Genomic DNA, 21,947 nt, shown 5'->3' on the forward strand with positions numbered 1-21,947 from the left:
GCAGATATATATATCTATTAATTTGGGAAAAAGATTCCATAATATACCATGAGAGAAAATAGTTGGTTATGGAGTAGTATTAAGTAAAAACAGTATACAAGAAAAATTATATAATATAAATGTAAGCATTTGCAGATATACCATCCTAAATATAGCTGTCCCCCAGTGTCTTTGGGGGATTGGTTCTGGGATCATCCCACCAACATACCCCAAAAATGCAAGGATACTCAAATTTCTTACTATGAAATGACATATTTGCATACCACCTACACACATCCCCTTCTACACTGTAAATCATCTCTAGATTACTTATCATACCAAACATAATATAAATACCATGTACATATAGTTAGTTATACTGTATTATTTAGGAGCTACTCACAAAAACAAGGTCTATACATGATTATTACACATTTTTTTCCCCCAGTACTAAGGATTGAACCCAGGGTGTTCAACCACTGAGCCACATCCACAGCCCTTTGTTATATTTTATTTAGAGTTGTTTAGGGCCTCCCTAAGTTGTTAAGACTGGCTTTGAACTTGCAATCGTCCTGCCTCAGCCTCCATGCTTGGGATTACAGGCATGTGCCACCGTGCCTGGCTAATACATATTTTAAAATTGATATTTTCAATTTGCATTTGATTGGATTTATAGATGCAGAACCTACAGATACAGAGCACTGAGTATAAATCTCTATATTTATATCCTATCAAAAAATGCCTGAGGGTTGGAGTTGTGGCTCAGTGGCAGAGCACTTGCCTGGCACGTGCAAGGCCCTGAGTTCGATCCTCAGCATCACATGAATTGTAAAAATAAAGGTACAATAAAAAAAAAAAAAAAAACCTGCCTGAAAAGTTAGCCACCAAAATAACACCAATCCTAAAGTATTCTAATATAAGCAAAAGAGGTTTAGTCCTACAGCTTATAGAAGAATTTGCTTCTCCTTCTACAGTGTTTTTCATACATTTGATAAAAATAGGGAATTATTTTACATGCTATACTAAACATTCCCCATTTTATACCCAGAAAGAGAACAAATACTTAACTAAACCCTCCCCCTAACTCCCACCTATCAAGTGGCAGAACCAGAAAAATAATTGCTCTTGGGCTGGTGATGTAGCTCAGTGGTACAGCACTTAGCTAGCACACACAAGACCTTGGGTTCCCTGGGCTCCATGCTCCCATACACACTTTCAAACTAAGGAGACTCCCCAGCCTCTCTGACCTAGTACTATAACAATTTTTAACTTCTTGACCATCACTGAAACTCCAAAAATTCACCATATGCCTATTATCCTTTTCAGTGCTATCTTCATTATGATAGGATTATTATAAAAGACATCACATTGAAATGTCACTTAGAATTAACTCTCTTGACAGCATCATTCCTAGTTCTATAGTCTCTAACACTTTCAGCAACATACAATGGAAAGAAGTGTACTCCTTGGGTCTGGGAGTCATAAGAAAATAATGTATCAACTTACCAGGCAATTTTTTTTTTTTTTTAAAACATGATGCTGGTGATGGAACATAGGGCCTCCTGCATGCTAGGTAAGCAGTCTACCCTGGAGCTACACACCCCTACCCTGGCAACTATTTAATTCATGAAAAAAGAAACTGACTAGAAATACCTCATGATTAAAAACTCTTATAAAGTGAGAAAATGCAATCCAAAGTCAAACTTCTTAAAAACAAAGTTTGAATAATTATTTAATAATTTGAATAGTTATTTAAATATTAAGAACAGCACTATTTTAAAAGTATGTCAGAAAAAAAGATTATACAATCATTCATGTTAAAAACGGTTCATACCTTTTCTGAGGGTCTTTTTGAAGTAACCCATTAAGCAAATTAATAAAATCTGAAGATGCTTTAGGAAGTGAAGAATCTATAAGCAAATTTCCAAAAAGAAAAAGTGAAAAGTAATGAATGCATAATATTTTAAGCCTACATCAGAATATTTAAAGTAATAGTAACTGAAGCCTACAAAGTATTTTTAAGAGAAAATTACAGCCTCCATTTAATGGGGCAGGACAGGGGAGGTACACAGCACAAAGGTACCAAACTTCTAGATCATACGAAATAATGAATCTCAAAAACTAAGTCTTACCTAACCTTTAAACTTCCTTTTACCAACAAACAACCTCATTAAAAGTCACCAACCTTACACTGATGCTTCTGCCTTCTGCAATTGGTTAAGCCTTATTCTCAGAAGGTCTCCTACCCTGACCAAACTTGCTTTACAAATACACTATCATTAAACTACTTGTAATGACTTCTTTATTTCCAAGTTTGTGAACAGGGAAATAATTAACACTGCAAATTTATAAGACCGGCCAATTTCATTAATCTCATAATTTTGTCTTTTTAGTTAGATGGGCATTAAATTATGGACAATTCATCAGTTTATGGTAAAAAGAAATGATCTAAGACAATAGCCAAACACCCCTGAGACAAGGCAATCAATTTAGATGGAACCACTATGCACTGCGGCCCAAGTTTGATGAAGATCACCTCAATAATTAAGCTTGGGCCACTTGTGATAGCGTGACCTGACCCCTAATACTTTTTCAGATTTCTCTTCCCCACAAGAAAACCTATAAGTTATACCAGAAAATACTTATTAAAAAAAAATTTGATCTTCTAAGACTATTTTTAATTGACTTTTTTAAAAAATAAATGACAGCAGAATGCATTATAATTCTTATTACATGTATACAGCCCAATTTTTCATATCTCTGGTTGTACATAAAGTACGTCAACACAAATTCATGTCTTCATACATGTACTTTGTATAATGACGTCCATCACATTCCACCATCCTTGCTAATCCCCTGCCCCCTTCATTTCCCTCCCACCCCAAAGGCCAACTCATAGTGGGGTAGGGAAGGGGAGCATGGGAGGAATAGATGAATTCTAGAAAGACTATTTTCAAGGTATCAAGATTTTTATTTTTTCCACCTAAGATAATTCTAGAAATATCAAAAGTATTCTGCATTTCTATTTACTCCATTCATTGCTTCGGAAATTTTTCTTTTAAATATTCAACAAATATTTGTCCAATCCTATATTCAAATGTGTCTTAAGATCAACTTATTTAATAATGTTTTATTTTTCATTTCTTAAAATGAATGGTAGATTGTTATGTCAGCCATATTTGTATAATTAAAGTTCCAGCATTTTTTAAATACAATGATATCTAATTTTAAAGATTTTTTAAATTTCTCAGGATAGCATTACTATTCATCCAGCTAAGGACAGATAATCATCACCTGATGTGTTCTATAGAAACACGACACAGAAATAATCATATGAGACATGAATACAAATTAAGTAGTACAGTCAAGAAACAGGTATGATAATTCTTAAATCTTTAAATCTGTTTTCTTATAAGAGAACAAAATTCATGTTTTTAAATAAAACTTAGTAATACTTTCTTTTCAATTTTAATATCAAAAAAATGGCAAAGAAAAAACTATTAACTTGGGATCATTTGTAAAATACTTTTGAAGTTTATGCATCAGTAAAGCAGACTTGGGGAAAGATACACTCAGTATAAGGTATAAATTAACTGCACTTTTTTGAAATCTTACCTTTTGGAATAGGTGGTAAAGGATCTTCATATAAAATCTTTTCAATTAATTCTGAAACACTTTCTGAGAAGAATGGAGGTTTTCCTGAAATCACATAAACTTGCAAAATTAAACAGTTTGCTATCACCAATTCTAAACTTATCTCAACTACAAATACTTTAGAAATATACAATTTATAGAGAAAAACAAGTACTATCTATGAATACCTAATACATACATCAAGCACATGGTATCTTTTTATACTTCTAATTCAAAATTTATTATTCTAACCAACATATAAAATCATCACATATAGATCACTACCATGATCCAAGGGTTTCATGGGCTACTCAACAGATCTTAATTCTGTCACAAGGCACCTTTACAAGAATTTCTACTAACAATCAATTTTTAATAGACACATTTTGATATTCTAGATTACTATCATGATTACCTACGTGTCAAAAAATTTCTAAAACCTATATACACCTAAGTATCAAGCAATTCAGCCAAAATGGGTATATACAAAAACAATAAAACCAGCTTTTTGATATCTTATAGATAAAATATTTGCAAACTAGAGAATTAACCTGCTTTTTATTTATTTGTTGTAGTCTAACCTTGATTTTATATTAAACCAGAAAGTAATCACCTGAAAACATTTCATAAAGCAGGCAGCCCAAAGACCAGAGATCACTGGTGACAGAGAAGTCAGTACCCCTCATAACCTCTGGTGCTGTATAGATAGGAGATCCTAAAAACAAAGTATACAGAACAACTCCGTTAGTCATTTGTATTATACCCACTCAACCTGGGAGAGAACTAGTGAGATGTAGAAGACAGGAAGAAAATATGCATGAATAAAAACTTCATGTGTATTTCGCCTTTTTAAAATGTTTAATTTTTTTCAATAGTCTAGGCAGTTTTGTTTTTTGTTGTTGTTGTTGTTGTTTTTAATTTTTTAGTTATCAGGGCTGGGGTTGTGGCTCAGCGGTAGAGCACTCGCCTACCATGGGCAAGGCCCTGGGTTCAATCCTCAGCGCTACATAAAAATTAATTAAAGATATTGTATCCAACTACAACTAAAAAAATATTGTTTTTAAGTAATAGATGAACACAATACCTTTATATTTTATTTACTTTTATGTGGTGCTGAGGATTGAACCTAGTGCCCACCTCACACGTGGTAGGCAAGCACTCTACCACTGAGCTAAAACTGCAGCCCCATGTTTGTTGAGATTACATTTTGCAAAGGATATATATAAGATTTTAAAAATTCTCCTAAGTGAGAGGCATGGAACTTTCAGTTTTTATACACACATACTTTTTAATAATTTATATAGTCAAAAGAAAAAAAACCTTCATTATACCATTATAATTTAAAAAGGTTGTTGGACAGCCTCCATAACCCAAAATTCTACTGGCTTAACAATGAAGGTACTTGTTAAAATCCTTGTCCATCACAAGTCAACTGAAGGACTCTGATCCTCACAGTCAAAAACCCAGGCTGATGGAGGCTCCATCTCAACCCATACATCCTCAGTTATGGAGGCAGGGAAAAAAGAATTAGCAAATTACACACTGGCTCTTAAAATTCCCACCTCCAAGTGATTTGGCTGGCTTCTGCTCAAACCTTGGTGGATTTGGCTGGGGAGAAGATGCAGTCCTACCACATATCCAGGAGAATGGGGAACATTTGATGAGTGGCACTTACGTGTATAATATATACTTCATACAAGTTTAGCCTTACACAGAAACACCACGATAGAGCCTAAAGTTCCTTTATTCACTAATGAGAGATGTTATAGGCGTATTCATAATCCCACAAGTCACAGCTGGGCAGTCAGAACCACCACCAACACCAACACCCTGATGTTGGTGGATATTCTCATCTCTACCTGGTGTATACTCTATCCACTCCACCTCCCAACCCCCAGTGAGAATGTTCTCCCCATGAAATAATCAATTATTCAGAAACAAAATTCTACTCAGGTAAACTTTCCAGCACATTTTACCTCCACGGCTTACTACAGCCACAACAGCAGCCTTATGTGTTCCTAGGTGTGGTTTCACAGTTCTCCCAAGGAACTTTCTTGGTATGCTGTCACATTTCATACACAAACTCCTTCAACATTATAAAGGACGTATTTGCCCACCTTAGATGCTGAGGAAACAGAGATAAATTGGACCCTTGGGATACTCAGGCACCCTGCACAGCACTTAATAGGTTCTTCATTAATATTTGTTAAATGTGAATGACTATGTATCTTTTGCCACTAGAAATATAAGTTCAGTGAGCACCAAGGTTTTTACCCGTTTATTCACATTGTATTCCTAGGACCTACAACATGTCTAAATGTCAAATTAATAAACATGAAATTATCAAAGACATTAATAAAAGAATATGAAGTCCCTACATTCATGATCAAACAGGTAAAATAAATAAATGTGTGTGTGTGTGTGTGTGTGTGTGTGTGTGTGTGTGTGTAAATTCAATGATAAACTGCATAGAATACTATGAAAGAAAACAACCAATACTTAAATACTTGGTCCAATAAAATCTTAGACAAAGAAGAAAAGAAGTCATCTGGGAAAAAGCTGAAGGCAGAAAAGAACAGGGGGAAACTAAGGAAAAGGGACATATGGGAGCAACCATCTGATGTGTGCAGGAAAACTGTAAGCATGTTGTTTTAATAGAATGTAAGGCAAAAGGTAGTGAGGGCTGGGGATGTAGTTCGGAGGTAAAGCACTACCCTGGCATGCACAAGGTCCTAGGGTTTGGTCTCCAGCACTGCAACCCCACCCCTCACAAAAAAAAAGGGGGTAGGGAGTCATGGGGGATGGGGTAGTTGAGGTCTTCCAAGAAGCAGACACCAAGTCAAAAATCAACAGTGCAAGGAAAGTATTACAGGAAGCTCTAAGTTAAGGGTAGTTGGTCAGACAGCAGTGTATAATGGACCCCCAAGTGAAATACCACACAGTCTGAGAGGGGTTCAGAAAGTCATCAAGAATCCCTGAACCAACACTGGCATCAGACCATCTCACAGAAACAGGCCTGCATTAGTAGCCTGCCATGCTGGTTGTGGCTTCTGGGGAGCATGGCCTCAGAACAAAAACAGGCTGTCCATGTCAAAGCCCCTCAAGGAACAGGAGACCTTGGTTAATCATGTTCCCTGTAGTTGAAGAATAAGGCATACTTTTAGGGGCATCACAAGAATAGAGAAGCAAATAGGCAGATGATCTGGAAACCCAAACTTTAAACTGTAGGAAGGAGATTCTAAACTTGAAACTCATTTCATCAATCAACTCAAATTCCCAGCTTCTCTCAATCAATCAACACCGATCCAGGGCAGAACTGAGTGAGTCCAGCTCAACATAATCTCCTCCTCCTCTTAAACTGGGCCATTTCATTCATTCACATAACCCTCCAGTTCCTGAAGTTTGGGACCCATGATCAACAGGAAATTAAATCCTAGAAGCTATGACGTTATTCTCAAGGTTACGCAGTGAGGAGTGAGTCAGAATGAGAATCCAGGTGTCCTTTTAGAAGCTCTTTGCAATGCTACCTTTATACAGACCATCCAAAGCTTTCCATTCATAACATCAGCTTCACTATTAACAGATTCTTGATGGTTATACACCGCTGCTGACCAACTGACAACCCCACCACAACACCCAGTCACCTGCATAGGTCAAAAGTCAAGTTATTTCATGTGCCTTGCTCATCACCATACTTAAATTGTAAATTATCAAAAGCTCCAAAGAGAAGTGGTTTTGCTTATTATCAGAGAATGTGAAGGCGAGTTGGCTACGACATGGACAGCCCACAGAGGCAAGGACTGATTCTCCACTGCATGACCTATCACAAGGACTGTGCTAGCATCACTGCCAGAACTTCTATACTTCACACAGCTCTCTTCCGCTTACTAAAGGGGAATATTTCAAATATACATTCCTGAAATAACCTTTCTTGGTTTCTATAATAAAATCTTAACTCAGAACTCAATATTCTACTAATATAGCCACAATAGTTATCTTCATAGAGTGCTGGTCATTCTATGGAAAGCTAATTGAGGTTCCTAAAAGCTGCGATGTTGGTGTGAAATTTTTCCTCTATAAGACTGGCTCTAATAGTTAAATTTTCTTTGGTTACATTTATGGTGACTACAATTATCCTGCTATTCTCCATACTTTTCCCTCATCTCTCTCATCCCTAGGGCACATGGCTGCCAAGCCCAAGCACCCAACTTAACTGATGGCACAGCAGGTATCATAGAGCTTCAACGGCCCCAGTCTCAGGTACCTGTACATGGAATTTGAGGAGAGATCTTCACCATTTCTACCAAAAGGTAGAAGAAATAGCACTTCAAGGGCTGGGGATGCAAGTTACTGGCAGAGCACTTGACTAGTATGCATGAAGCCCTTTGATCTCTCATACTACAAAGAAAAATAAATAGAAATATCATTTCAACTCTCCCTTAGGTACAGTAATTTTAACACCCCAGCCCCATTTCATTGCCAAAGTAACCTACCAAGAATACACCCCCTAGAAATCTGTCCCAAATGGAGAAGATAAGTCACTTAATGATATTGAAGTATACCTACTGACCACAGTGTGCCAGGCACTGTTCTAAAGAGCTGGAAGAGTCCCTTCTCTGTTCTAATGAGTGGCTGGTAACACATCAATTAGCACATAGCATTAGAGGCTTCTCACGCCTAAAAATATTGGATCCAAAAGGAAATCTGTAATCCATGGACAAAGCTATACCCATGTCCAGGTTTCTTCCAGTAGTTTCTATTTTCAATATGTGATTTGTTTATAACACAAGACTAACACCATCTCCTAAACACAAACCTTGGGTGGCCCAAGAATTATTATGATCTTTAAGCTCTCCAAGTCCACATACCTTTGACTCTATTTTTCATGCTTTTCTTCAGCATATTTTCCCCACTGTCACCTCCTCCTTCTTCTGCTGCCACCAAGGCAAAGAATTCTTCCAAATTTTCACCTTCCACTTTCGCCAAGCAAAAATTGCTAAACTTCAAAGTGCCAGGCCCTTCCAAGAGTATCTATAAAGATCAAAATACGTTTCTAGAAACAAGTTCAATTTAATTTGCATATCTATTAGTACCTCTTATAATTGCACTACAGACTTTCAGAGTTGGCTTTCTTAATTCATCACAACTCAAAAATGCTAAAAATTTTTTAAAGAAGCTATTGAAAAATACAACATTTTTAATACATTTTAATAGAATCATCCATTTTAATAGAATTGGCCATTCTCAGATACCATATAACCACAGGGGAAACCTCAGACTTTTGGTAAATAAAGTACAATGTATATTATATTTAAGAAGTGTCTATTTAATTCATTTTTTTCCATGTTGAACATTTTGAGGTCTTTACATATTCTGGATATTAATAGTCTGTAGAAGAATAGCACCAAAGATTTTTCTCCCATTCTGTAGGTTTTCAAATCGGGTATTGTGATAGCTCCAGATTGCTTTTTTTGGCTTCGAATTGCTTTGACTGTTCTGGGTCTTACTATTCCAAGTGAATCTTAGGACTTTTTTTTTATTTCTAGTTCTGTGAAGAATGTTATTGGTATTTTGATGAAGATTGAATTGAATCTGTATATTGCTTTTGATGTATGGACCTTTAATAATATTAATTCTGCCTGTCCATGAGCATGGGAAGATTTCCCATCTTCATGAGTCTTCAATTTCTTGCTTCAGTGTCCTATAGTTTTCACTATAGAGGTCTTTCACCTCCTTGATTTATTCCTAGGTTTTTGTTTTTTGTTGTTTTGTTTAAGGCTATTGTGAATGAAATTGTTTTTTTGATTTATCAGCATATTCATTATTGGTATGTAGGAAAGCTATTGATTTTCATATCAATTCTATAAACTGCCACTTGGCTAAATTAGCTCTATCAATCTTCTGGTGGATTTCTTTGAACCTCCTAAGTATAGGATCATTTCATCTGCAACAGTAATAATTTCACTCTTTTCTTTCCTATTTTTATCTCTTCCTTTTCTTGCCCAATTGTCCTACCTAGAATTTCTAGCACCATTTAAAAGTAGTAATAATGAACATCCTTGTATTTTTCCAGATTTTAAAGAAAATGCTTTCAGTTTTTCCTCATTCACTATAAGGTTGGTTTTGGGTTTTATATTTACAGCCTTTGTAATGTTGGAGATTTCCTCTAGCTTTAGTTTCTTTAATATTTTTCAGTTCTAGGTGAACACAATATATATTTTTATGTGGTGCTAAGAACCAAACCCAGTGCCTCACACAGTGGTAGGCAAACGCTCTACCTGAGCCACAACCCCAGGCCTATCCCTAGTTTCTTTAATGCTCTTCTCTGCATCTATTTAGATGACCAATTTCTGTCCTTAATTCTGTGTGATGAGTTACATTTATTACTTTGTGTATGTTAAACCATCCTTGCATCTCTGGAATAAAACTTGGTTTTGATGTACAATCTTAATGTGTTGTACACATTTTGCTAATATTGTATTAAGAATTTTTGCATTTAAGTTAGGGGTATTTGAGTTTTCTTTCCTTGATGTTTCCTTACCTTGTTTTGGTAAGATATACTGGCTTCGTAGTATGAATTTTTTTTAAGTGTCCCATCCCTATTTAGTGGAATAATATGAGGAACATTGACATTAGTTCTTTAAAAATCTAGAATTCAGCTGAAGATCCATTGGATACTGGGATTTGCTTTGCTGGAAGGCTTTTCATTACTGCTACTTCATTATTAGTTACTGTTCTGTTTACGTTTTCTATGTCTTCTCCATTCAATCTTGGCAGGCCACATGTCTAGAAACATCCATGTCTTCTAGATTTCCCAGCTTACTGGAATTTCCAAAATAGTCCATAATGATCCTCCAGATTTCTATTTCATGTGTAATTTTAATTTGGGTCTTCTCTTTCTTTTGGCTAGGTTGGATAAGGGCTACTCAATCTTGTTTATCTTTTCAAAAATCCAACTCTTGATTTCATTGATTTATTGTTTTATTCTCTACTTCAGCTCTGATCTTAATTATTTCCTTCCTTTTTACAGGTTTTGGAATTGGTTTCTTCTTTTGCAATGGCCTTAAGACGTATCATTAGGTTGTTAGTTTGGGCTCTTCTGATTTTCTTATTTATGTAGACACTCATAAGCTGTAAACTTTCCTCTTAAAATTGCCTCCACAGTGTCCCAGAGTTTCTAGTATGTTGTACCTCTATTCTCATTTAGGTCTAAGACTTTAATTTCTCCCGATTCCTTCTATCACCCATTCATCATTCAAAAGAGTATTATTCAATATCCATGTGGTTATCTAGTTTCTGTAGGGTTTTTGGGTGTTTATTTCAAATTTCATTCCATTATTATCTGATAAGATTCAAGGAATTATATCATTTTTTGTATTTGCTAAGAATTGCCTTGTAGCCTAAAATATAATCTATTTTTGGAGCAAGTCACTGAGAAGGAAGTATATTCAGTTGTTGGATGAAACATACCACTGATATCTGTTAAATCCAATTTACACACACACGCATGTAATACACAACCATCATCCTAAGCCATCCTGGCTTTTAGAGTTTGTGCTCAGAAACCAGAAATCATTCTTTTGGCCTGCCTCTATGGCCTATTTCTCGCGAGACTTTTAAAATTCTATCCTTATCCTATAAGATGTTTTAATTATAATGTGTCAGTTGTTTTTTATTCTTGTACATTTGGGGTTCTAAATGCCTCCTGTATCTAGATGTTCCTTTCATTCTCAAGATTTCTGAACTTCCAAGATACTCTTACTGGCCAATATTGAATTTTAGGAAATCCCTTTCACCCACCTCACTATGAAGCAGTACTCTCCCTTCTTGAAGTCTGAGCCACAGAGCAACTAGGAATGCAGTTTTCTAATCTACCATCTTGAATCCCTCTATGGTTTAGATCTTAAATATTTCCCAAAAGCTCATGCGTTGAAGCCTTGTTCCCCAGGGCGCGCTACCGCTTGAGCCACATCCCCAGCCCATAAGGAACACACTTTGAGAACCACTGGCAAACCATAGTATCTTTGTCCCAGCTACTAAGTAGATGTTTATTAAAGAATTGTGTAGGGCTGTGTTCAAATAAAACTTTATTAACAGACAGGAATCCTGCTCAACCTTTCCCAACTCTTGCTCTAGAGCACCCATTACTTAATAAATCAGCCTGAATTTTAGACAACAGCCGATAAAATTCATTAAACTCCCATTCTCTGGTCCAAATACAGCCACTGCCTGGTTTTTCACAGCTATGACCCAAGTAGTTTAACATTTCCAAGTGGATTAAAAAAAAAAAATCAAAAGAATATTTGACACGTGAAAATTCTATGAAATTCAAATTTCAGAATCCCTAAATAAAGTTACTGAAACACAGCCACACCCATGCATTTGCACGCTGTCAATAGCTGTTTTCAGCAATGACAGTTGGGTGGCTACAGGCTTGGGGTAAGCATATGAATAATTCAAACTAGAACTTCTTTGCATGTTAAAGTTTCATGAAGTTCTCTTTTCAGGTTTAATTATCTTCTTATACAGATGGCCTACTAAAATAAAATTAAAATGAAATATTCAGCTTTTCTCTTCATTAGCATAAAGAAACCTCAGTCTTGTAACTTGTGCAATTCCTCCAGACCTATACTTATAAAACAGTAATAGCTGCCATTGATTTTGGACACACACCTGCCAGAAAGCACCCTAGAAGTTTAACCTAGATACAATACAATCCTTTTAACTACTCTGAAAATATTTATCTACATATCACAAAGAAGGAAACTAAGGCAGAGAGAAGCAGGGTGATTTGTCCAGGATCACATAGCTTCTGTGACAAAATTGACTGCAACTCACCACTCTGGAAAGCAGTATGGAGATTTCTTAGAAAACTTGGAATGAAACCACCATTTGACCCAACTATCCTAATCTTCAGTCTATACCCAAAGAACTTCAAATCGGCGTACTACAGTGACACAGCCACATTAATGCTTACAGCAGCTCAATTCACAATAGCTAAACTGTGTAACCAATCCAGATGCTCTTCAATAGATGAATGGATAAAGAAACTGTGGTATATATACACAATGGAATATTACTCAGCATTTAAAGAGAATAACATATGGCATTTGCAGGTAAATGGATGGAGTTGGAGAATATCATGCTAAGCAAAGTAAGCCAATCCTAAAAAAACAAAGGCCAAATGTTCTCTGATAAGTGGATGCTGATCCATAATGGCATGTGGGGTGGGGCGGGGGGAGAGGGGAGAGGAAAAATGGAGGAATTTTGATTGGGCAAAGTGGAGGGAGGAGAGGTGAGGGGGTATGGGGGCAGGAAAGATGGTGGAATAAGATGAACATTATTACCCTAGGTACATATATGACTGCAAATATAGTCTAACGCTACATCATATACAACCAGAGAAATGAAAAGTTGTGCTGCCATCGTGTACAATGAATCAAAATGCATTTGCTGTCATATATACCTAATTAATTTTTAAAAATTGACTGCAACTCAAACTAAGCAGGTTTCATGACTCACATTGAAGAACATTTAGTTATGGGAATCAGTTTTACCAAGAAAGAAAATATTTGATCCATGATATAAGGAATCACCTACATACTGCCAAGAATGCCATTGCCAAGCTAAAATAATGGCTCATAAATGTGTACTATAATTTAAGAACTAAAAGTCTTATCTTACCTATTGGGTTCATAATTTACAATATACCTCAGTGGCAATAAGCACTTACTCAAAGACCTCTGAAAGGGAGAGAGCCTTAACATTCCAAAAACTACTTAAATAGGCCGCTAAAATGTAGTACTACATATTTTCTTTCATTTAAAAAAGTAACACCTTTGAAAAAAGCACTCTAAATTGAGACAAAAGCCATTAGGAAATCAAAACTCATAAATTACCTTCCCAGGAGAAATGTCACAAAAGAGAATGCCAAGTTTATGAAGATGATATAATCCAGTAATCAGGTCAATCCCAAAGTCTCTTACAACATCTTCTGGGAGGTTTTCATCTTGAGCAATAACTGTTTCTAAGGAACCACCTGTAATAAGTTGATTAAAATCATCCATTTTAACCCACCAACATCACAAAGTCTCTGAGAAGTTCAATACTGGCTGACAGCAAGCATTAAAATATGATTAAAACAGTAAACCCTGATAGACTAGTTGTGGACATAGTGGGTTTGCACTGTAAACAATGTCTGTGACCATATCCCAGAGTCAGTCCCAGGGGGCACCTGGAAGGATGGTATTAAGTCAGCAAATGGATAAGAGGATAATCCCCTCAAATCCCCTAGGAAATAAACAGCTGCAAAAATTAAACATTAACCCCAAACTGTACACTTAAACATACAAAGCTTAGGCTCGTTTACTCACATGCAGCATCAGGTCACATTCCACAAAGCACTGTATGGCAAAAAGGATGACACCCTCCCTAATGTGGCTGTCCCATCCCTTACTGGGCACCATTGAGACAAAAAGCCAAAGACACTGTGAATTCTACTGTTCTATCCTTCAAAGGTGCCAGTCCTGCCTCTTATCTAAGTGCCAGGGGCAAACTTTTAATTAAAGCATCAAGATTATAAAAGGAGTCAAGTTCTGATAAAGGAGTGTCTCAGCTGGCATGTGAAAGTTTAATCAGAATGACTATGATGGAAAGAAAAGGTATTCTGGGTTTATTTTCTTTTGGTGGATGAGGAACCAACCCCAACATTGGCATAATTTAAAATAGGATATTATACCTGGTCAGGGGTCAGAAACAAACAGCTGAAGTCAAAATAACATTAGGGGTATCCCCTGATCACGTTGTCAGTGTGTACGTCTATGAAGGTAATCCCACCATGACCCCCTCACATTGACTCAGAAAAATACAAATTAGCCCTAAAAGTAATTTGGTTTTTTTTTTTTTTTTTTTTTTTTTTTTAAAAGAGAGAGTAGAGAGAGAATTTTTATTTTTATTTTTTAGTTATCGGCGGACACAACATCCTTGTTTGTACGTGGTGCTGAGAATCGAACCCGGGCCGCACGCATGCCAGGCGAGCGTGCTACCACTTGAGCCACATCCCCAGCCCCAGTAATTTGGTTTTAAGTTTTATAAATTCTGACTGCCGACAGGCAAAATTCATAATGCAAATAATCAATCACATTACATCAATATTCAATGATCCTTTATTACTAATCAAGGTATAAAGTACACCAATGGTGATGCTTATTAGTTTTTTTTCTGTTAAACTCAAAATGTTAAGGCTAAAAGTCCAGATAAAATGTATTCATTCACCTTCCTCCCTGTATGTAGTCCCAGAACATTGTGTAAACAGCTACATTTCCATTGTCAAGGAGTGAGAATTGTTGGTTCATCTCTGTAATTTTCCCACATTGCTTCATTTCTTATAAAGTGCAAGTATCCTTTTCATAAAGCCAAAGGATAACTGCTTTATGAATGTATTAGCTAATTAAAACTAGCTAACATCTAGTGTTTATTTTTATTTATTGTGAAAACTTGCTTGACAAGTTAATCATCACTTTAAAATATCAAGTTTCTATACAGGTAATTTAATAACAAAGTAAACTCCAAATAAACTTTTATACAATCTTTCCTTTTACCAAACATCTTTTATCTTTTGCCCTTCCCTAATATTCATCAAGCAATAGCTTTTCAAATTAACATAATAATATCTATAATAGATGATTTTTAAAAAGCAACAGGAGTTGGGGATATAGCTCAGCGGTGATGCATGAGACTGAGTTCAATTCCACAGTGCCACCAAATTTTTTAAAAAGGTAAATACAAACATACACTACATTTCAATACTGCATCAGGGGACTACTTCAGAGCATGCCTTACAGTCTTACCTGTGCAGAGTTCCACCACCATCCAGAGATGATTGCTTGTTTCATACCATTCGTGAAAAGTTACAATATTCTTGTGTTTAATTTCATGGGTGAGACGGACCTATAAAAACATACAGTGTTCACTTTAAGAAGTTCTTAAACTCTTAGATATGAGAAGCACCTAACTATGTAATTGGGACATGGATAAGAAAACAGTGGAAAATGGACTGGGGTTGTAGCTCAGTGGTAAAGCACCTGCCTCACATGTGTGAGGCGCTGGGTTGGATCCTCAGTACCACATTAAAAACCAAAGATACTGTGTGTTTATTTACAACTAAAAATATATTAGAAAAGTGGTGGAATTTACTTACAGACATTAGAAATAATGGTTAGGAAGGCCAGTCACATGGAAAAATGCTAACAGTGTATAATCTTAAAAAACATGCATCTGGGGGCTGAGGATATAGCTCAGTTGATAGAGTACTTGCCTTGCATGTACAAGGCCATGGGTTCAATCCCCAGCACCGCAACAACAAAAAAAGATATGCATCTGCGTAAATACAGATTGTTCAAGATTTACGGTTAATAACTAGAAGATGTACATGCAGCTGTTAGTAGAAATATAGATGCTCTTTGACTTATGAGGTTGTAGTCCAATAAATCCATCCTAAATTGAAAATACTGTAAGTAGAAAATGCATTTAATGTTAAACTATTGAATATCATAGCTTAGCCTCACCTACCTTAAAGGTGCTCAGAACACAAAGCTTAGTTAATAACTGTTGCACCTTATATACACAGAGAATAGATATGATGGGATACTAAAAAAATAAATAAAGCCATCACACATTGTGGTGGTGCTTGCCTGTAATCCCAGCCACTTGAGAGGCCGAGGTAAGAAGGTCTCAAGTTCAAGGTCAGCTTGGGCAACATCATAATACCCCATCTCAAAGAAAATGTGTGCACCTTTTTTTCCTATCCATTTTTCTATATTGTCCAGATTTCCTATTATGAGTATGCATTACTTTTATGACATTTAAAAGAACTCAGGATTTTACAATCTTCTTTTTCAAAAATACTCATAATGAGTCCTAATATCAATTTATCCAGATTATTAAAAGAAATCACAATGAACACAGTGATCTTAAAACTGTATATTTTTATTTAACCTTAATACTTGTGCACTAAAAACAAAAATGCAAAAGTCTGTCAACTTAAAAATACTAAATTGCTTCAGGGGCTTTGCTTTAAAATTCCATTAAATATGAAAACTAAAATCACAAAGCTATGTGCATTAGAAGTCAATCATCAAGACTTAGAATTAAATCTTTTTAAAAAGTGGATTATAAACCAGGTACAGTGGCACATGCCCAGTCATTCTGGAGGAGGGAAGATCACGAATTCAAAGTCGGCCTCAGCAACTTAGCAAGGCCCTATCTCAAAATAGAAAATGAAAAGAGCTGGAGATGTAGCTTAGTGGTTAAGCATCCCTGGATTCAATCCCCGGGGATTGAAAATAATCTACCAAAAAAAGTGGATTATGTAAATACAAAATAGAACAGAGGCTAACCAGAAGTGGGAGGGGGAGAGAAATGGGGAGATGAAGGTCAAAAAGCACAAAATTGCAGTTATGCAAGATGAATAAGTCTAAGACCCAAAAATACAGCATGCAGACTGTAGCTAATTCTGTAGTTTTACTGGAAATTATCCAAGAGACTAGATCGTAGGTGCTCTACACACACACACACACACACACACACACATACATCTTTACTATATAAAATGAGTTATATTAAATTGCTTACCTGTAGTAATCATTTCACTATGTAGATGTAAGTGAAAACATGTTGTATTTTAAACTTATACAATTTTAAGAAGTCTTTGAAAATACCTAGAATGGCTGATAAGTACAAAAGTGCCTCAGATTCTTATTTTTTTAAAAAAGATCACAAATCCTATTGTCACCTTATTTAGAAATAGAGCTTTTTTAAAAATGAAATATGTGGTACACTCTCAGAACTAGATAAGCTCATAGTGTAACACAATTAGAGGAAGATGATTTAGAAAACAGACGAGAAAAACAATAATCAGAGTGATCAAGAAAGATCAAGAAAGAGAGATGAAATTCCCACAGATTCACCATCAGAATTCAGGCCTCAGCACACTCTGACACTCCCCAGTATTCGACTTCCACCCAGTACCTACTCTTCCAGTGCTCATTACAGGGCCACATCATTTCTGGCAACCTTGCCGCCTACCCCCACCTCAACCACCCATAGTTACTCTGCAGATCTGTACTATACAATATAGGAGCTGCTTGCCATACAGTGCAATTGCAAAGCAGCCAAAATATGAACATATATGTTCTAAGTATAAAATATATACCAGATTCTGAAAACTTAATACCTGAATGAATGGAAATGACCAAGTTTTGATTAAAAATTACGTGTTGAAATAAGGTACTGTATTTATTGAGTTATACATTTAAGTTAATTTCACCTTTGTGTTTGTGTGTGTTGCCTGAAATCAAATCTCAAACCCGAACCTTGCACATGTAAGGCAGGTGCTCTACCACCGAGCTACACCCCTAGTCCCTTTTTTCTTTTTTCAATGTAGCAACTAGGAAACATACAATTAGATTTGTGGCCCCCATTATATTTGAGAGAAGTGTTGCTAGTTTTTCCTAATAATCATGACCTCCCAAATCTACCACACATGCCTGTGAGTACACTCACTTCCCTTTCCCTTGTCCTAGATCCCAATTACAGCTAAATTCAGCCTTCTACAATCCTGCATATATTCAAGCAGCTGAAGTAGACACAAACCACCAGGTCAAAATCTCAAAAGGCCCCCAAATTACCTAACCTTCAAGAGGCTATTCTCACCTCCTCTTTCCTCAAACCTCTAATCCTGCCTTCCCCTCCTCCCACCTCTTAATTGATGACTGCTAATTTCAGAGACGGCAAAATCCCTCAGGACTTTCTCTTGCTCCTGACACCAGGTCTATCAAGCAGCATCCTTCTCTCTATCCCATTCTCCTCTCAACTATCCACCCTCCTTTCAAAAGCCACCATTTCCTCAGGTATACAAGATCCCATGCAAACTTCACTTTGACAGCCATCTCCTCCCTACCCTACATTCATTTTCCCTTTATATTGGCTCATTCCCTGCAATTATCTCTGTGGAGAGGCTCCAGTGGCTTACCTAATACCCCTTTCACCTATATGCTTAATACAGAGTTCCCATATTGCCAAAGACAGCTTCGTGCCTTGCCAGAAAAAACACTTCCTCACTTTCTGTACAGGTGAGGGGGCAGAGGAAAGGCACCAAGATGTTAGTCAAGTCACTGGCTGAAGTTTCCTAGGAAACTTTAAAGGGGTTTTATTCAAGACACCAAGTAACACCTAAGCACCCCCTTACTACCCAGGAAAACTGGCATGATGGCTAAAGATATTGTCACCCAGCAACTGTAAAGTGGCCTTATACACAGAGCCAAGCAATAAAGACAGCAGAGACAAACAACAGCTAAGAGGCATTTGGTGAAACCAGCTTATAAATCCAAGACTTCCTTCACCTAAGAAAACAGGCCATCTGCTTCAAGCCCTGGGATTTGAGGTCTCTCATCAGGAGTCACATGTAGCTTCTAATGCCCCATATTGCCATCCAGCTGTCACCCTATTTCTCTGCTCCTTGCTTCATCAAAACTCAAGAGTGGCCTCCACTTCCTCCCGCTTCCTCTTAAGCCAGTTCCGGCTTTTATCCACAGCAATTCACCAAAACCACTTCTTTAAGATCATCAGTGGCCTCTGTTGTCAAATTCTCAGTCCTCACCTTATCAACTGCATTTCACACAACTGATTTCTCTTCTCCCTGCATCACTTTCTTTACTTGATTTCCATGACACCACATATTTGGTCAAAGTTTTTAGCTTCAGAAAACTGAATTCACTCTGGCAACAAAAGAACCCCTTCAGGGGCATGGGAAACTCAAACAATTGTCAATAAGGTTCATTGAACAGCTTCTAAACTGAACTTCCAGAAAAGATTCCCAAAAATCACACCAAAAAACTAAGCCACAACCAGAAACAGTTGTCAGCTAGTGTGTTACCTCTGCCACCACTAAGACAGACATCCAGCACCACCAGTCTCAGCCCAACCTGAGCTGACAAATCGGTCCCTTGAGGCCTCTCTCATCACTTACATCAGTTTGGAAACCAAGTCTCCTCTAGTACATCTAAAGGGGAAAATTTCATCAAAAACTCTATAAATTGGAGAATTGCTGTTTGTAGCTTCCCCGAGTCTGCAGAACAAGAAAGCAAGCCAGAACGGGCAATGACCAAGTCAGTCCACAGCACATCATCCCATTCTTTTCCAGCTCTCCTTTCACTGGATGCTCCCTTTCATACTACTTTGCTACTTCTGCTTATGCTATGTGTTGCAGTGAAGGTCCTTAGTGCTCACCCATCTTCTCATGTTCACCTAATACCTACCAGCTAATGACACTCAAAAATTCAACTCCACCCTGAACTTCCCCCTAAATGTAGACTCAAACACTCAATGTCTTTACATATCCATTTGTATGTAAAATGGGAACCTAAAATTTAAGTGCCCAATGAACCCTCATACCTAGACTTTCCCCTCTTAGGAAATGACATTACTATCAATCCAGTCACCTGGTCCAAAATTATAATCTTTGGCTTCTCTTTCATATCTCATATCCAATTCATGACCCAAACTCTCAGTTCCACTTTACAAAAGAACCCAAAATTATCTGTTCATATAAGCTCAAAACCAACAAGACAATATCTGTAATGTAAGAAGGCAGGACCGTCATCATGCTTGGGGAGGAGAGGGTCTGAAAAGAGGTATGAATGGTCTGTAGAATATTGCTCATGTTCTGTGGCTGGGTGCTGGATGCTAAGCACATCTTCAGGAAAATTTGAACAATTATGATTGTATACTTTTTTGCATGTATGTTTTATTTCTATAAAAAGACTCAAGCTGGACACAGTGGAACATACTTGTAATTTGTAATTCCAGTTGCTCAGGAGGCTGAGGCAGGAGTATCATGAATTCAAAGCCAGCCTCAGCAACTTAATAAGCCTCTAAGTAACTTGGAGATTCCCCATCTCAAAATAAAATATAAAAAGGGCTGGGGATATAGCTCAATGGTTAAGCACCCCCCCACACACACACACACACACACACACAAAATGTATACTTTTTAATAAAGTGACTATAATACTTGCAATAACAGATAAATCTCAAAAGTATGATAATAAAAAGAAGTACAACACAAGAGTCACCACAGGAATCCATTTATTTGAGGTTTAAGGAAAAAAATCTTCAATGCCAGAAATAAGGGTAGTCGTTACAGAAGGGTATTGAAGAACAAATATTTGTAAAGAGGCATGAGGTATTTTCTGCAAAGAGGGATATACTCTATCTTGACTTGGAGATTTGTAAGACTGCATACGTTTAATTGAAGTCATCAAATATGAACTAAGTATGGTGGAATACACCTGTAATCCTAGCAACTCAAAAGACTTGAGCCAGGTGGATCTCAAGTTCAAGACTTGCCTTGGCAACTTAGCAAGACCCTGTCTCGAAATAAAAGTGGGTGATAGGGAAGGCTGGAGACATAGCTCAGTGGTAAAGCACGCGTGGATTTATTCTCCAATACTGAGGAAAAAGAAGCCGTTGAATTGTAGACTGATCTGTGCGTTTTATCATAAACAATACCTCAAAAGAACTTACTGGACAAAACTTCTGAAAGAAAATTTGAGGGGCTGGGGTTGTGGCTCAGAGGTAGAGCACTCAGCTAGCATGTGTGAGGCGCTGGGTTCGAGATCCTCAGCACCACATAAAAATAAAATATATTGTGTCCAACTACAGCTAAAAATAAATTTTAAAAAAAAGAAAATTTGAAAGTCTACCTTGAATGAGTATGTAAATAAACCCCCTATCTATGACTTCTCACCATCTCTACTGTAACCACCCTAGTCCCAGTCACCACCATTCCCCCTTACAATGGTCTCCCAACTAGCTCCCCAATTCTATCCAATCTGCACAATCTCTTCTCCATACAGATGCCAAAGAGAACTTACTCAGGAGCCTGTCACTCCCCTCCTGAAAACCCTGTAAATCTTCCCACCAGCAAGGGTCCCTCCCCAACTACCATGTCCTGGCCACACTGGTCTCTCCTGCTCCTCACCCACACCAAACTTTCTCCAACCTCCAGGCCTGTACACTTGCTGCTTCCTTTGCCTGGTTATCCACATTCTCCACCCCAGACACTCCCTTGGCTGGCTCCCTCCCTCCCTCCCTCACCTCTGCCCACATTTCACCTCAGGATCCTTCCAGCTAGCCTAACTATGCAGTGACCATCATCATTCTTTCCATTACCTGCTTTATTTTTCTTCTGGCAACCAACACTAGTAACTATTACAGATCTTTCCAAACAAAATGGAAGTTTCCTGAGGATAGGGACTTTGTCTTCCTCACTGCTG

At 37.1% G+C, this 21,947-nt stretch overlaps 1 protein-coding gene across 1 annotated transcript in view; it reads right to left on the minus strand.

Annotated features, from left to right (window-relative positions):
- The window catches only part of Ulk4 (unc-51 like kinase 4), a 501,941-nt gene that overhangs the window by 472,036 nt on the left and 7,958 nt on the right, over window positions 1-21,947 (minus strand). The window contains exons 3-8 of the mRNA XM_076869315.2: window positions 15,462-15,561; window positions 13,512-13,651; window positions 8,481-8,643; window positions 4,226-4,327; window positions 3,595-3,678; window positions 1,814-1,889 (exon numbers count right to left, since the gene is read on the minus strand). Coding sequence (XP_076725430.2) covers window positions 1,814-1,889; window positions 3,595-3,678; window positions 4,226-4,327; window positions 8,481-8,643; window positions 13,512-13,651; window positions 15,462-15,561 — 665 coding nt within the window. The remainder of the gene's footprint in view (window positions 1-1,813; window positions 1,890-3,594; window positions 3,679-4,225; window positions 4,328-8,480; window positions 8,644-13,511; window positions 13,652-15,461; window positions 15,562-21,947) is intronic.

This window comes from Callospermophilus lateralis, chromosome 1 (genome assembly GCF_048772815.1).
Source record: "Callospermophilus lateralis isolate mCalLat2 chromosome 1, mCalLat2.hap1, whole genome shotgun sequence".
Lineage (NCBI taxonomy): Eukaryota > Metazoa > Chordata > Mammalia > Rodentia > Sciuridae > Callospermophilus > Callospermophilus lateralis.